General features: G+C 40.2%; 3 protein-coding genes across 4 annotated transcripts in view; 2 read left to right on the top strand and 1 right to left on the bottom strand.

Moving 5' to 3' along the window:
• Positions 1-2,895, top strand: part of rsrc1 (arginine/serine-rich coiled-coil 1) — a 126,106-nt gene extending 123,211 nt beyond the window's left edge. Inside the window, exons 9-10 of the mRNA XM_062419810.1 lie at positions 302-409; positions 2,449-2,895. Of these exons, the coding sequence (XP_062275794.1) occupies positions 302-409; positions 2,449-2,541 (201 nt within the window). The 3' untranslated portion in view covers positions 2,542-2,895. The remainder of the gene's footprint in view (positions 1-301; positions 410-2,448) is intronic.
• Positions 2,896-3,922: 1,027 nt separating this feature from the next.
• Positions 3,923-12,405, top strand: mlf1 (myeloid leukemia factor 1). Its single transcript, XM_062419304.1, has 8 exons — positions 3,923-4,068; positions 5,016-5,166; positions 8,386-8,430; positions 10,186-10,269; positions 10,423-10,545; positions 10,623-10,782; positions 10,872-11,010; positions 11,180-12,405. Exons 1-8 carry the CDS (start codon positions 4,022-4,024, stop codon positions 11,238-11,240), a joined length of 810 nt encoding a protein of 269 aa, XP_062275288.1. The 5' UTR covers positions 3,923-4,021; the 3' UTR covers positions 11,241-12,405.
• Positions 12,406-13,442: 1,037 nt separating this feature from the next.
• On the bottom strand, positions 13,443-15,226 carry med29 (mediator complex subunit 29). 2 transcript variants are annotated; one of them, XM_062418843.1, is made up of 4 exons: positions 15,032-15,226; positions 14,793-14,851; positions 14,607-14,697; positions 13,443-13,930 (listed from the first exon to the last, which is right to left on the bottom strand). In XM_062418843.1, exons 1-4 carry the CDS (start codon positions 15,209-15,211, stop codon positions 13,703-13,705), a joined length of 558 nt encoding a protein of 185 aa, XP_062274827.1. In that variant the 5' UTR covers positions 15,212-15,226; the 3' UTR covers positions 13,443-13,702. The 2 variants fall into 2 exon arrangements, with proteins under 2 accessions (XP_062274827.1, XP_062274828.1); XM_062418844.1 differs by having other exon boundaries at positions 14,607-14,691.
• Positions 15,227-15,737: the final 511 nt, after the last annotated feature.

Genomic DNA, 15,737 nt, shown 5'->3' with positions numbered 1-15,737 from the left:
TTATTCATAAATGTTCAAATCAAGTGTTTTTAGAAAATATACTGACTTTTTGAGTATACATATTTTGTCTCTTTTTCAGTGTGAACATACTACATACTCAAACTTAAAACTTGATGGGGAGAAATATATTTCTTCCTGTGCATAATCAACTCATCCTTTCCATTCAGACAGTAAAATAATGTTGACATTGCATGTTTTCTTTATCCTTATGTACTGTAGTTATCTTTCTCTGTTTGCATGTGCTAATTTTAATTTGAGTTTGACCCATTTATGTCTGAATTTTGTATTTCTGTGTGTTCAGACTGAGCCAGCTGAGGTTAAGCAGGAGTCAGAGAGGGAAGATTCTCAGGACGTTGTTCTTCCCATATCCATTGTCTACAATGACAATGATACTCTCGCCCATCCTACTGTAAGTTAGACTACAGAGCCTTAAACATCCTCTGAGCCAATGAGTAGCTTCCAATCCTCAGGCAACAGCTTGTCATTTCATCTTTTAGTGCTGTCATATTTTTATGAGTATTTTGTTTGTTTTTATTGAATGGCAGAAAAACTTGGAAACTTTTTCTGTCCAAAATACCACTGCCGCAAGCAACACCACTATCACTGCACCACCACCTCTGCATATTCTGATACAGTGCATCATATAGTATAGGACGCTGCAGTGTAGTAGATTATAGCCTCCAAACATCACATAAACCTCCTCCCCTGCCTGCAGACCAATGATGAAAAACGAGAAGGAAAACTTTAAACTCCAATAACGCTCCCTGGGGCTTCCCATTCATCTATCTCCACTGGGAAACTAAGTTATGCCCTGACGTATGCAGATAACCCCCTCACAAACACATCTAGGTGCACACCCCCCTCCACCCCCAGCTCAAACGCACACACATACACACCCCCGCAGACAGGCTGATGTATGGTAGCAATATGCCCCAGGCGGGCCCCGGCCCCAGCTCCACTTCCAATTAGAACAGATGAGTCCCATTAGCTCAGCCCAGATACTGTCATCCCACACACACAGCCTCATTAGCACCATGACACCAGTGCACGGCCGACAGACAAGAACTCACTGGTGTTGAATCTAACACACAGATAACATGCAGCGAAGCTGTAAGCAGCGGCGTACGTTAGGAATGAAGGATCGACACGGCCGGGGTTGCTCTACAATCTGCATAATAATAGACACATATCATCACATAGATATACAGTATGTACACATAGCCAGCATGTCAACATTATCTCTCCCACAAAAACACACAGTGAATATGGAAACGATCTTCCAATTTTTCCCTATTTCTCACGCCTTGCCTGTCACTCTCATAGTCATTATGTTACTTCCTAATAAACAGATGCCCTCATTCGTCAGACACTTGCAGCAACAATTTTATAGCCCTCGTACAATCAGTATCATTACTACTGGTGATGTACTGCAGTGAATACATGTCACATGTGTAGGCCGTTTTCTGTCACCGGGCTAATACACTGCTACACTCGCAGTACCAGCTGGGTTGTATGCTATGTAAAGGTTTACATCAGGTGTATTTTGAAGTAAATAGCAAGGAAAGAGTGAAGTTCTACATTTAAGCTTCCACATCCATCAACTCAAGTATTACAGCATCACCACAGTGTCACATGGTCCACGCTGAGGTTACATGGGTGTCAACAGGCAGTCCTAGCAGCCCTGTGCCAGGCTCGTGAGCTTACTAGGAAACATTCATTTCTGTCACATCCTGATGTGAGAGGTGTTTAGACATTAGGACTGAGTTGCCATAACACAATTACAATCACTGTCATCAGTACTAAAAGTGACAGACTGTGACTTACAATGCACTTATTTGATTAAAAAGAAAGCAGTCAAATAAAAACATTTTCATAGGAGCAAAGGTTGGTTGAGGAAATGCTGTAGAATAAATGACTTGCATGCAAAGGTTCAAACTTGAGTGTATCTATTTCACTTTTATAGTCTGACCAGTACAGAATTTTTGATGCTATCCTGATATACATATGTAGAAGTTGGAGAGTTTTTTTCTATGTATAAATCTGTGTATAAAATAAGGAAGAAAAGAAGGGGTTTTATATTGTCCACACTGTGGAAAATTATCTTTGGTTTCACCACGCAGCACCAAAAAGCAACACAAAACAGGAAAAGTGACAATACAGGACACCACATCATAAAAAATATCATTTAAAATACATAAATTCAGCAGAAAGTAATTAAAATGCGAACAACTGTAGAAAATACAGTCAATCCACCAATAAAGATGTACCAGATTCATTTATTTTACGCTTGTCTTTATGCTGTCTAAAAAAATCTCTAAACCACAGTTAAAACAAAAAGCAACTCTGTCTTCCTATATTCTTGTGTAGGTTCCCTGTAGTCTTGTTGTTCTTAATACTGTCAGTATATTTGCCTTCTTACTCACCATTTCTCTCTGCGCTGTCCTGCAGATGTTCATGGACAAGGAGAAGGCCGAGGACCTGTGGCTCAACAGACTGGTGTCCCTGCGACAGGAGAGGCTCATGGGAAGTCCTGTGACCTAAAAAACACCCAACAAACAGAAGTTTCTACCCTTCGTTCACTCACTCAAGTTTTCCTCCTTGTCAAATTCAATCATCACAGCATTTCTTAATTCACCCGACTGCTAATTTCGAATACCTCTTGTAAAAACTTGTAAGAACTGGAGCAAATGAACATCTTTTGGTCCTGATGTGCTTATTATTTTATAATTGTACATGTTATTGAAATGTTGTTTGGCTCTGTTATTTTTGAATTAGGATGAGGTGGTTTGTTTTACCATGTAGATGTAGCATTTGATACACTTTGTCTTTTTTTAATCAACTCGGTAAATAAAGATATGTAGGGGTTTTTGGAGTGAAAACTGTTTTGTGCTTCTCTGGGTGAATGAGATGAATGTGTAAGCGGGGTTAAAAAAAGTTGTCATGTATATGATTAACAAAAGAAGGCTCCTGGATTTAAAAAAAATTCTAACCATACTAGGCAAAACACCTCAATGCCTCATCCACCATTCATTCAATATCATCCAAAATCCTGGCTGCCATACAGTAACTTTTAAAAGTAGCCTGACTCACCCTCACTCTGAGATAAACTTGGGTCTTGGATCTGATCTCTTGGGTCTGAATCAGTGATTGACATAAAACTTGAGTAGTCGTCTTGTCACCTGCCCTAAACTCTCCTCTCCTCCTGACCATACTTGATGCTACTTAGCAATTCATGTTTATGTTTTGTTTATTCAATACGGTGTCCTATTGCTGTTATGTCTGAGTAGGGATTCAAGGCGGTGCAGAATCTAGACTCAGGCCTATTTGTGGAACGGCCAGATGGTAAATCTATACTAAGTCTGGGACACAGTGTGTCACTCCCATACTCTCCAAATAGGCTGTGTTGTAATTATATAATAAATAACAGTGTATAGATGATTTGCTTATAGCAAGCAGGCAAATTAAACTTTGCTATGTGCCATGGTTTCTTCACACCTTACAATAACCAAAGTAATATATGCCTCAGAAACAAAAACAGTCAGATTGTCTTTTTTTTTTTTTTTTTACCTCAATAATCATTTGGCATCCTGAAGTTATGAATGGGTATAAATGAGTTGTACATGTGTGGAGGTTACATGGAACCCCATCAAGTACAGTTAGATGAGCAAGCACACAGCCAATTTCACGGTGACCTGTGCAGGAAAGATAAGAAAACTCGAGTTTTAATGAGAAATGTCTAGAGTGCCGTTGTCATGGCAGCCATCCACAACACATGGGCCAGCGAATAACCACACAGTTCAAAGCTCCGAATAACCAGCCAATCAGAGGGCCGGGTTGGCGTCACATGACCCGGTGTCGGAGTGGGTTTGGTTCTAAATCATATCGCGTTGCAGCTCCATAGTGACCGTACCCACCGAGCACGGCTGAGCGGCGGGGGATTATTATTCATCATCATTATTATTATTTGAAAACATTAATCTCAAATTTTGTTTACAGCTTTAAAAAAAAAAAATCCGTGGAAATGTTCAACAGTAATCTCAGGGAGTTTGATGAGGATCCCTTCTTCTCGTGAGTTGCTGCCTGTTGTATTAGAGGCAATATAATATAACGGTGTAATATTGTAACTAACTTTAGCTATAAGTGCAGCAGCATCATGCATCAGCGATTCAAATTTAGTTTATGACCTGGATAAACAGATTTAGCAGGTTTATTCGTGCAGAGTCGAGTATAGATGCATTGAAAACCCAGATTTCTTTTTTAAAAAAACAAAACAAAACAAGCTAATAATATTAAGTAAATAAGTGAGTTTCTGCTGGAAATGTTAACCCAAGTTCCACTTTACATTATTGTTATTTTCTCTTGAAAACAGGACTTGAACTGGAAAACAGCCCAAATTCGGATTGAATGTATGCAGTATGACCTCTGCAAACTATAAAACTATTTATATATGCAAGTTAACTTTAAACTGTATGATGGAAATGTATTTAAATGTCATTATTGGGTATATAACATTATTATGTAGTGCAGCATTATTTTGTGTCCATCCATGTAACTTTGTTCCAAGTTTATATCATTTTTATTATGTTTTTTTAAGTATGTTTTTAGTAACAGGTTAATTACTTACAGCAATAAGTAAAACTGAAGAACTCAGTTCAATTTAGAGAAAGTTATTAGTAATGTATTAGTTTTGTGTCACAGTCACTTTGACTTACTGCACTATTGGACACCTGCTGAGTTAGTGTGGTCACATTTGACCCGACTTCTTTAAGGAGTGTAAGGGTGGCTGAAATTATTTTAGGGGTCCTGCTTATTTCAGCAGGTTGTATTCACTGGAGAATGTATCATTAATAAACTCTAATCTGACGTGTGAAAGAAGTTACTTTTAAATGTACGAACAGAGTGCCTTTCTCTCCAGGGATCATCATGGTTTGCAGTCCTGACTATCCTCCTGCAGAGAGTACTCCACTGATTTTTTGAGACTGTCTGTGTCTTTACTTCTCCTTCATCTCCTGTAGGGATCCCTTCCGTGCCCACAATGATCACATGCGACACATGATGCGTAGCTTCTCAGAGCCATTTGGCTGGCCCTTGATGCCCAGTTTAACGGATGGGAGAAACATGGCGGTGCAGCCCAGCTCATCCCAGGCACTGAGCGGCCAACACAGGGTGAGAACATGCATTTCTGGAGGCACCTTTTCAATGTGAGATGTTGGTCTACTCTTGGTCAGAAGTAATAACACACAACCTGAGCGATTCTAACCAGGTGTTTTACACTATCTACGTGGGATGTAGTTCAAAGCCCCTGCTGCAGCATTTCTTTGTGCTTGCCTGTATGGTACAGCCTTACGACCTTATAACCACAGAAGATTAGCGTTTTTTAGGAAGTGCTAAGTTTACTAAGGTTATAGTGGAAGCTGGCCACTGGCAGCGTAACTGGAGCACCACTCACTGAGGTATGGGGCCATGTGAGTCTCTGGTTTAGTGGAAGGGCAACCCCCTTGGCCTCTTTGGACAGTCATATCTATCCCTGACTAGCCCTATTTATAGAGCATTGTTCCACTGACACACTGCTTTCTTGGATATACACACACAAACTTCTTTAACACTCACACCAATAGGACCACGCCGAATTCTGCTGAGATGAGCTGCGGCTAAAAATAACAGTTTATTTTGATATTGTGCTCGTTGACCTACTTGGAGTTGTCATTTTAACCTTTTAAGACAAAAGCACAGCAATGAGTTTGTCCTAAATAGATTAATAGATAAACTTCTTCCCTGTGAATCTTGGTTTTCATGCACAGCTGTTAATATTAGCAAGGTATGAGGTCAAAGTACAATGGTTAAAGAATACTCTGTTTCCTCAGGGACATGATGATGTTCATTTTACAGGCTTGCAATGCAAAGGCAGGCAGCAGGATAGTTTTGGTCTGCCATATTCTGCACCCGTTAACCTTTCCCAAATCAGCCCCTGCACCGCTCATTCATCCCTGCTAAGTCAAACTTAGTCCCTGCCACCTGCTTTAATCCTGGTACCTCATGAGGGCCTGTATATTTATCCTTGATAATGACTTAAATCAGAAGCCTTGCCTCAATAGCCAGCAACTTGATTCCTCTTAATTAGCATCATGCCATTAACTAGCTAATGCCAGCTGAGGAGGGTCACGGAGTACTTGACTGATGACCTCGGTGACAACGGGTGAACTGGAGCTACACTGCAAAATGTCCATCCAAACAACTTTATTTAATCTTATATGAGGAGCAACATACTGCATTGTGTTCGATTCTGTAAGTTCTTGACAAGATATTGTTTACTGATATGTATAAAAATACAATTTCTCAGTCCAGTGGCAGAATTTCTTTGGCTTTTTTGCAGAACAACAGCATAGCATGAAGATTCTAGATACTAGATACTACTAGATACTAGTTCGGTGTAGAGGTTTTTTGCTGCACGTTAACAACAAGTTCTTGTGAGAATTTTGTGGCTCAAAAAAAAAAAAAAAGATGTCTCCACCCGCCTGATCCATGAACGATCATTGTTAATTCTCACTAAACAGAATACTTACTGTATGGTAATGGAATTGGGGCTAACTGGATTACCATAAGGATCCACGTTTTTTTTTCTTTCCCACAAAACTTCTGTAGCTTTCACACACGCACATACACACACACGCACAAACTCATTTATCTGAAGATAAGGAGCCGTCCTCTGGTGTGCAGCAGTGTCAGAGGGTTGAATCTCTGGTGCTGTGTTGTTGGCTTTGTAAAGCAGCGTATGTGTGGATGTCATGGACACTCTGTTTTCTCATTGTTGCTCTTTGGGTCCATCTGTTTGGCAGAACGTGCCTTGGCAGTGCCGGTGCATTAGTAGCTAGATGACAGACAGCTCGCTCTCATGCCGCTCTCCAATATCACAGGCACAAATGTGCACACAAAACACACACACATATAGTATTAAATTATACTATTACTCTCGTTCACAGCACTTAGAATAACACAGGGAGTGCTGACACACACGCAAATATGCACACACACATTAGCTACATAATGCTTGAAAGTTTCTACTTCTTGTATTAGTTTGCATTAGATTGTCAGTGGAAATATAAGCTTAAACCCTTCTTACTGTCCACGGCTGTTATGAGTTCTCACTTTTCCCATTTTCCTAAGTATGTCCACGAGCTGCTTCATATCATCTTTCATAGCTCTCAATCGTCTGGCCAGTTGTTTCTAAAAAGCATCACTCTAAGATGCTCTAGATGAGCATGAGAAAAGGTTTTAACAGCTTAAGCATAACCAGAGCTAATATAGACTCAAAGTTATCCCTCACTGACACCACCACAGTCAGTTTAAGTGCCTCTTCATTTCCTCTGTGGTCTTCGAGGTATACAGTACGACCTCGAATCTGACAGAATGCCTCCAACTCCCCGGAGGTGTACACATTCCCAGGAGTTGGGATTTGCAGCGCCTCCTCTCTTTCCCCTTTAAGCATGGATCACATCTACGCTTCATGTGCCCTCTGTGGCGTGACTCGCAGCTCCCCGAGGAGCGGAGCGGCAGGTTCAATATCAGACTGAGGGAGAGAAGAGGATGTCAATCTGCAGTAGACCAGACAGCCAGTGTTTAAAGACCACTGGGTCCAGGTTCCTCATGTTGTACCCTCAATCTCTCCTCTGCTCAACCCAGCCCAAGTCTAAATATAATGCTGTCAGATATGTAACAGGCATTTATTAGTTCATAGATGCCACTCTGGGATAAAATTGGCCACAAGGCTTCATAGATACTGGTCAGGAGTGTTTTACATCAGCTTGACCTTTGAAAAGAGCTGAGAGTGCAGCCCTGGACTCTTCGACCCCCCGTTAGATCCCTGTCCTGGCTGGTCCATCCCGCCCTCCGCAGCCTTCCTAGAATGAAGCTCGGTTTCAGTGTTAAACCTGCGCTAATCTCCGGCAATGCGACCCAATTACGCATGGAACACAAGTCATTCAACACCCCACTGATTATGCACAATACCCCCAGCACAAACACACACTCACACACACACAAGCACAAAAACACACACACACACATAGCGATGGCTGTTGAGATGCTTATCCTGGGCCGCAGGGTCATAAACACCTGCGGTTTTGGCCCAGAGAACATGCGGTCTGGCTGAAAGCTGCGGGCTGCTCCCTCCTCACTGGTCTGTTACTGGTGCTTGCACTCCCAGAAGGTTCATGGCCTTGAAGGGTTGTGTTTGAGGCCACGTGGAGAGCTCTGCGTAGCCGTGTCAAGGGCTTAGTGACCGATGTAGGACAAGCTCACAACAAACAGGGCGGCCAACTGCCAACAATCTCAACGAACATGCAAAAATTCAGTGTGTTGCTTAACTGCTTTTGTTTGAATTTTCAGGATATGAGCCGATCACTGTTGCCCTTTGGCAGTATGGACAGCACGGTCAGTAAACCACACTATCGTATGACTTTCTCACTTAAACCCATACCTGCTAAGTGCACAATCTAACACTTCAACTCCCTCTGTCCATCACTTACTGACCGACATGAGCCTGTGTCTCCTGAAGTGGTCAGTAAAGCGGTCACAGTGTTTCCTCTACAGTACGTTCACTGCAAACTTTCACCATTACCTTTAATGTCTCATCATCATACTGCAGGCTAATGTTTTTACTCTGTAATTATTTAACCTTGAGCCTGACTGGAACCGCACAAACTTTTTACATTTACTTTTTGAGGCCACCAGTACCTTCACAGTGCTCTATGATGTATGTAGCCTGTAGGCAACTTGTCAGTGCAAAAAATATATATTAAACAGTGTATATGCTAAAAGTTTGCCTCTCAAAAAGATAATAACTCTTAAAACAGACTTCACAAAAACGTGTTTTTAATCAGCCAATATCAGTCTGATTTAATGTGCTAATTGTGTAATCCTTTCCCACTATCAGGATTTGTTGCAGGCATTTGAAAAGTCTAAAATGCTGGACATCCTGCCCTCGGGTCAGGATTACAATAATAATAATTGAATCTAAAAGAGAATAGTTACATTTTACAAGTTCTGCTAACTATAATTCCAGTGGAAACACTGTGACCAATACGTAAAATGCAAATCCAATCCGAAATGTAACTCTGGTCCTTGCTATTAAGTCTGAAAGACAAGGATGCGACCAGAGTGACACCGTTTTTTTGAGTAAATCTGAAAGGCACGGTTGATAAATGGCGTTTTACTGTGATATGCATGACTGTGTCCGTATCAGGCCACAAACCTGTCGCACCTACAGTATGCAGATGATTATTTAAAGGGATCAAATGAGACAAAGAGACAAAAATTGTCTTTAAAGGAAATGTGATAGGTCTGAATAAAGACTGAGTTACAATACAAGACCACAAGGTGCTCTGCATATACATAATAATGACAGTGATTCAATCGTCAGACTAAACTGAAAGTTAATCAGTGTAATCACTGGGTCTGAAGAAACGCAGAGCAACGCGTGTTGCTCTTGTCTGTGCTAACAAAAGATCCTTGATGATGTTTTCACAGGTTGAATGTGTAGTCTCTAACATAAACACTTTACATGTTCATTGCCAGCACCTCCAGCATTGAAGTACATGTTGTGTGCCAAGCGTTTTCCTCTTTTTCATTTTGAATAATAAAGAGACAGTTTACAAGGTAGTCAAACAAATATTACAATCAAGATTTTTAAGACATCATATGATCTATTAAACAATCTGCAGTGAAATGCCAAAACAATAGAAAGACCTGTACAGTCTCAATATAACTGAATTTAACAGCCCTCCAGTAAATACAACCTTTATTAAACATGCAGCTGCTGCCCATCGATGCATTTAACACAATACTTCTAAACTATTTGATGCAGATGTGAACTGGAACAAGTTGTCTCCCTATTTTAATAAGAGATAATAAATTGCATGTTTATTATCATGCTGGATTTAGTTTTTACTTTAGGTTTATTATAAATGTTACTCGGTCACACATGGTGAAGTGATGGAATGTGGTTATAGAGTCTCAAACAGCACATATGGAAGACACATATATAGCCCACTGTACTCTTTGCATGTATGTATGTTTATATGATGGAGTTGTTTATGAGCTGATAATGCCTAGCTACCAGGTGGCACACGAGCCCAGCTATCCAACTGGTCCGACCTATGGCTATTCTTTCTGTCTGTGTTTGTGCAGGACTTGATGAGGAACCCTTTCGGCATGGTTGACAACATGATGGCCAACATGAGGAACAGGATGCAGGAGATGCACAGAAACGTTGTGAGTTCACTCAGGTTATGATTTTATGTTATCATCCTTATCTTTCTGCTGCTTCCTCAGACTGTTTTGGTACATGAACTGCAGCTGTTTAACGTTGTGTGTGTGTGTGTGTGTGTGTGTGTGTGTGTCTGTGTGTGTGTGTGTATTTGCCAGGATAACACAGCTTCAAACAGCCACTCATTCAGCTCCTCATCAGTCATGACATATTCAAAGGTGGGAAATGAGCCTCCCAAGGTTTTCCAGGCAAGCTCATCGACACGCCGTGCCCCAGGGGGGGTAAGTATCCAATCACTTGTTAACACCACAGTACAGTGAAATACAGCATTATGTAGTAAATTATTTTTTATTATCAGATTAAGGAGACCCGGCGAGCAGTCAGAGACTCCGAGAGTGGTCTGGAGCAGATGTCCATTGGTCACCACATCCAGGACAGGGGACACGTAGTTGAGAAGAAATTAAACAACAAAACAGGAGAGAAGGAGCTCATGCAGGACTTCCAGAATATGGATGAATGTATGTCTGCACATTGTTTTTACCATTACACAAATAAACAAATAGCAAATACTGTGTTTCCTAACATGATCCTGATCCTCCGCCCGTAGCTGAAGCACAGAATTTTGACGAAGAGTGGCAGCAGGAGTTGTCCAAGTTTCATCCATCGGGCCCCATGTCTCGCCCGGGGGAGCCGCAGCTACGTGGTGTTGAGCAGGCAGCCCTCCCCGCTCCTAAGCAGCCCTACAGGTCAGACAGGTCATGCTCAGACACCATGAAGTGTTGAAGACAAGCTAGAATGTGCATTTCAGTATCAAATGACAAACAAGTGGGAATAGCTGACACATTATGCTCTGTAAAATATGCTGTTATCATAGTACTGTGTTTATTTAATTTCTCTGTTTTGTGTTTTACACAGAGAACAAGCAAAGGCCAAGGCTGTGGATAAAAGCAACATGAAAAGCTCGACAAAGCAGTAAAAACATTGGTCTGTCTGTATGCTCATTAAAGTCCTTCAAGCATTATACAGTACACTCCTGTGCTCAGTAACCATACACACGCCCCAGTCTCATCAACATAAAAGACACTGACCCAGAATCTGAAATATTTAAGAGCTCATATTTGTGGTTTTAAATATTTTGGCCCGATTACATCCATTTTATATTACTGCTGCCCATTACTAGCTGGCAGAGAACCGAAACCTGCTGAAGATGGCTTTTCCATTACAGTGGACATTTAATCTGGTCCTCTGGGGGTCAACTTTCTCCTGCCATCTCACTGTTGTTATTTTGAATCTCGACATGGTTCACAGCTGAGTACGAAAACACACAGAGGAATGAAAAGACATGTAGGGTTTGGGGAGGCACTATCGCTAAGTCAGGAATTGTATAATTCATGAAATTAAAATCATGGCAGTTCAAACAGACAAAAATGAAAATCCTGTGGTATGCTTTGGAGAATAGTAACAGTAATGTAAAATAAATGTGGATGTGGGCTGTAGAACATGTAAAACCAGCAATTCGAGAATTATTACTTGTAGTTTCTGATAGAGAATCACAATAAAGGTACAAAGGGTCCTTATTCTTTCACACCAACCAAGAAACCAAAGGGATCATTAGCATTTCTATGGAAGTAGTGGGGTTCAAACAAATAGGCCAATACAATGTAAAAAAAGAAGGGTCAAAGACACTACTTGCACTACAAGCAATACATCTATAATATTTTGCATCTGATGAATAGAATTTGCTCTCTGATTTCATCTGTTTGAAACATTATGTCATTTTTATAATGCAACCAGACACAAAGTGTAGTGACCCATTTACTGACTTGTTTGAAATCTACTAATGCACTTCCAGTATGTCTAAATTATCTGTTTGTAATTATATTGTCTAGTATCTGATGTTCTAGATATATGTATTTTATCTGCTGTAATCTTTGTAAAAAGAAAAATAATAAGCTTCCCTTTTTATATTGTTACTTTGGTTTCTCTTGTTTTTCATCTGATGAACTCGGTGCTGCGTTGCACAAACTCTTGACAACGTCTGGATTATTCTCAGTAATTCTAGCTTTGTTCTTGTATATTTTTTCAAGCTTTAAAAACAAGTTCTATGTCAACACAGACTATCAATCTAAAAATAAAAATGTAAAAATAAGATGATTGATCTAGTGTTTTGTTTTTTATCATTTCCAAACCAGCTTCATACGGGAGGAATAAGGACAACTTGAAAAAGTTAGTTTATGCCTATGCAGTGTCTATGTGAGCGTGAGCCTGTATTGTAATGATCCTCTTGTTGTGCTTGTTTGGTAGTGACCCAGGGTAGTATTTTTGGATCGGAGCACTTGTCAGTAGCTCAGATTGGTCTGAGATGTTACACAGCTGCAAGCCCACCAGGCTCCCCACTCACGTGCTTCTGTATCAGACTTCATTAATTCCTCTCTGCAACATATGATAGGAAGGAACCTCTTACCTATATACAACAGCTCAACAAGGATCCAAGTATAAGCCACATTTATTCCAGGAATACAGAGCACGCAGACAAAAGTGGCATGCTCCTTTAGTATGTTTATGTAACATGGAAGATGAGCCACTTGAGAACTTCTCACGGTGCCGGTCAAATGTGTTTCATGACTCCCTGATTTATCATGTGAAGGAGGAAACATATTGTGGAATTGGAGATTCAAAGTAAAAGTTGGCAAAATCTGTTAAACCCACCCGCAAAAGTCTCTTTAGATCCCAGTGTTTGGCAACTGTTCTGTTGCCCCACTTTATCAACATAACTGCTACTAAAGCATAGATACGAAAGAGCTTTGCTATTACATGCACATAAGTAACTTTATTCTACTGCCACTATACATTTTAAATCACAAACTAACATTTTATTTTATTATTTTACTATTTCCAGTACTCAACCTTGTAAAACTTTAATGCCAACAAATAAAAAGGTAAAATTTAACCATGTTTTGTTTTGTTTTTTAACCAAATTAACATCTACTCTGGGAACTGCCACATTTTCTTGTATAATTCCCCTTATAATTTGATTTTATCACCACAATGCCAGCATCTACATGGGTTTTTGCACTTTTAAAATCATGCTTTGAATAATTTAAAAGCATTTAATCAAATAAAGAGGATACTGATGAATATTATCTTTTCCATCTTGAATAGTGAGAAAACACCAGTATCAGTAGAAAGATTTTAATAGTCAATACAAATAAGATACAAAAGACTTGTGAGTTTTGAGTTGGCAATTACAACTTTGCCACCACCTGCTGGTCATCTTAGATCATGACTGTTTGTCAAGAATATTTACACAGCGTTTACAAGGAACATAAATTATTTTTAAAAAACAACTAAATACACAGCATCTTGAGAAATAAACAGCAAATGTGAAATTCCAAAAAGCCAGCGGATGCATAAAGAGTCGGGTTAGTGAGTCCAGGACTACATGATTCCCTGAGGTTGTCCTTTTCCTGCAATCTTCTTGGAACACTCCAGCAGAGCGTTGTGGATATCTTTGGCACAGGAGATCTGAGACTTGATCATGCCGAGGTACTGGGCGTAAGACATGGACTCTGTCTGCACTGTGTCTGGCTTGGTGGCTGTTGGAACCAGGTTGGGTGAATGTTTGGCACTGTCGATGCTCTGGGAGAGGCACTCATACGCCAGCCTCTGCACAGAGGACAGAAAAACATGATTATGTTTTCAATTGTAGGTGTGGACACTACTCTATTCATATGTGTTCACTCAATTTTATACAAAGACACATAATTAGGATCGAAAATCAGTTTGTTTTATGGAGGGTTCACAGTAGAGCTGCAATGATTAGACAATATATAAATTAAAGGGACTCATGCCTTCCTTGCATTTCACACAGCACTTTGAAAAAACTTGAACAGCAACAACCCCTCCTCCCTCCTATGTCCCACCCCCCACACTCCCTTCCCCTCCAACACCCCCCAAAGGGTAAAAAAGGTAAGGGTCACTTTAAGAGAAAAACTATTTTGATAATCAAGAAATTGTGTGGCATTTGGCATTTGATTTTTCAAATTCAATGATTTTTGGCCTTTCTTGGTCTTATAATCTGTCTTATGTCTAATAAGACATTCAATGACATCACCTTGGACTGCAAGTAAATTGTGATGGGTATTTTTCACTGTTTGACATTGACCACCTATTGAATGTTAGGGTGCATATATATTTCACTCTGAGACACTTATTAACCATTATTAATTTATCAAAACTAGCAATATTACTGAGTTGCAAAAGGTATAAATAAATAAAGGAAATGTTTCATTAATACCAGCTGTGATGATATACATGTGTACTTTGTGAATTTAAGCCTTACCAAGCACAGCTCCAGCTGATCACACAGGGCATAAAACTCCTCCAGGCTTTTGTCAAAGCGCTGAACGGTGGTGTCGCTACTTTTGCTGAACCAGTAGAAGAAAAACAAACACATTCAAAAATTAGAAACTTTCTTTCAGGTGCACTGCTGTAAAATGTTCAAACCCAACCCGGCTAAGTTACTCACATGCCGTTGTCTATTGACGTATTGTGGGCCAAATTCAGGGATGCAATCTTCATTAAATTCTGAAAAATTAAGAAAAACAAGGATTTAAGTTCTGAGCTTTATTTTCCTACTATTTAATTTATCTCTCATAATAAAGCAGTTGCACTGTGAAATCGTTTGCACAACAACTTTGTCTTGTATGTGACATGTTTTGGGACCATTTTCGATATTAGCCTTTAGCTTGATGCGGAGACAATTACCTGTAGGCTTTCTTTCAGCTGTGGAATAAGCATCTTAAATCTATGAACGGGGTCAAAGTCTTGCTGTTGACTCAACTGCTGCTGCTGCTGTTGTTGCTGCTGTTGTTGTTGTAATGAAGCAGACTGTTGTAGTCCGGCCTGAGACATCGAAACACTAGGTTGTTGCTGTTGAGAAGCCATTTTTGACCGGCTAACTGCGTAATTTTCTTCTTTTTTTCCTACCCGAATTCTGCGAAGACCCGCCCCTACTCTGCCTCTGATTGGCTCTGACTGTAATAGACTCTGAATCTAACTAATCCATTTAACGAAGGCAACAAGTACTAGCCAATCAGAGGCAGAGTAGGGCGGGTATTCGCGAACTACCAGTGGAAAAAAAGCGCTACAATCTGGAAAAAAGAATATATCCGGTTCCTCGTTTGCAAAGTAAAAGCGCTATAATTATTGTAGTATCTACGGAGCCCCTCTGGCAACATGGTCATACAAAAATTAAATTGTGTACACAATATAGCTATAACGTGCGCACGAAATACAAAGTAATAATATTAATATCATTCCTGGGTGCTCGGTGCACTCTCAGTGCCTCCCGTATTTCTGGTGACAGCTGCACATTGTAAGCTCTGACACTTTAAACTTGATGCAGCTGATTTTACATTATGCTCAAGCTCTGACACTGTCCTATGAAATCACTTTAGTCTTTGGCAAATCA

The sequence above is a fragment of the Scomber scombrus genome, chromosome 5, assembly GCF_963691925.1.
Source record: "Scomber scombrus chromosome 5, fScoSco1.1, whole genome shotgun sequence".
Classification (NCBI taxonomy): domain Eukaryota; kingdom Metazoa; phylum Chordata; class Actinopteri; order Scombriformes; family Scombridae; genus Scomber; species Scomber scombrus.
Note: the sequence above shows the minus strand (reverse complement) of the source record. Positions and strands in the feature narration are given on the sequence as shown.

Coding starts and splice junctions, on each gene's coding strand:
- mlf1 (XM_062419304.1), top strand. CDS start 4,022: ATGTTCAACAGTAATCTCAGGGAGTTTGATGAGGATCCCTTCTTCTC. Junction 8,431..10,185: donor TTGGCAGTATGGACAGCACG/GTCAGTAAACCA, acceptor GTGTTTGTGCAG/GACTTGATGAGGAACCCTTT. Junction 11,011..11,179: donor GCTCCTAAGCAGCCCTACAG/GTCAGACAGGTC, acceptor TGTTTTACACAG/AGAACAAGCAAAGGCCAAGG.
- med29 (XM_062418843.1), bottom strand. CDS start 15,211: ATGGCTTCTCAACAGCAACAACCTAGTGTTTCGATGTCTCAGGCCGGA. Junction 14,852..15,031: donor AGCTGAAAGAAAGCCTACAG/GTAATTGTCTCC, acceptor TTAATTTTTCAG/AATTTAATGAAGATTGCATC. Junction 14,698..14,792: donor ACGTCAATAGACAACGGCAT/GTGAGTAACTTA, acceptor TTTCTTCTACTG/GTTCAGCAAAAGTAGCGACA.